The sequence below is a fragment of the Trichinella spiralis genome (assembly GCF_000181795.1).
Source record: "Trichinella spiralis strain ISS 195 chromosome Unknown Scfld3, whole genome shotgun sequence".
In the NCBI taxonomy this organism is placed as follows: Eukaryota; Metazoa; Nematoda; class Enoplea; order Trichinellida; family Trichinellidae; genus Trichinella; species Trichinella spiralis.
The window spans coordinates 38,791-39,584 of record NW_003526942.1 but is presented as its reverse complement, the minus strand read 5'-3'; the positions used below and the strand labels follow the sequence as shown (position 1 = coordinate 39,584).

At 43.5% G+C, this 794-nt stretch overlaps 1 protein-coding gene across 1 annotated transcript; it reads left to right on the top strand.

The window, feature by feature from the left end:
• Positions 1–693: 693 nt before the first annotated feature.
• Positions 694–786, top strand: Tsp_12153a (conserved hypothetical protein; the record flags this gene model as incomplete). The annotated part of the gene is made up of 1 exon (XM_003378711.1): positions 694–786. A coding segment is annotated over exon 1 (93 nt), but the record flags the coding sequence as incomplete, so codon positions are not given.
• Between the last annotated feature and the right edge of the window lie 8 nt (positions 787–794).

Genomic DNA, 794 nt, shown 5'->3' with positions numbered 1-794 from the left:
CAAGGAAAACCCATTACGACAACACTTCACGGCCCAATAAAATGGAAAACCAATACGACAAAGATTTGACGGTCCAATAAAACAGCGAGGGCAAAGACCAATAAGAGAAAAACGAGACCGAGTAGTACCAAACCATTGAAACAAAAAAAAATAATACTTAATTTGAAAAAGCATTCTTAAATTATACACACAAATAATATCCACATTAAACCAAATTCAACAAATAACAAGACCTACTGCATTGGTTGGTGACAATTTTTACTTCACATTATGCAAAAACATTGCATCACAAACAAAACAGAACAAATCACAAAAATGTAACTAAACAATGACCATCGTCGACTTTTTCTCCAGCAGAGCCATCAGTACTGCAAGGCAGTTGGTTCCTTCCCGAAAGCGATCAACGATTTGCAGATCGGTCATTCAGATCCTCTCCCCCGCCTCTTGGACTCAAATAGCGAAAGCGTCGATTGGTTCCCCAGGACGTGGCGCAAACGACAGAACTCCGTGCGAAGTGACATCTCTGACTTCAGCGGGATGAACATCTTCTTGAGGTCTGCTTTCAGCACCTCGTTTCGTAGTCGTTTATGTCGTCTCCCAACTTGGCAGTAAGTCGTTCCTGGATGGCAGAATCCATGTGGTTAAGCGCCGCGACTGCCCACTGGCAGCGCGGTAGCAAATCATGGCACTCAAATGACGTGTAGCGAGCGAAACTACGAGTTCACTCGCTCGCCGAACCTTATGAACTGTATCTTTTCTCGTATGAAAGGCGGAAAGTCAAATTACGTTCGACA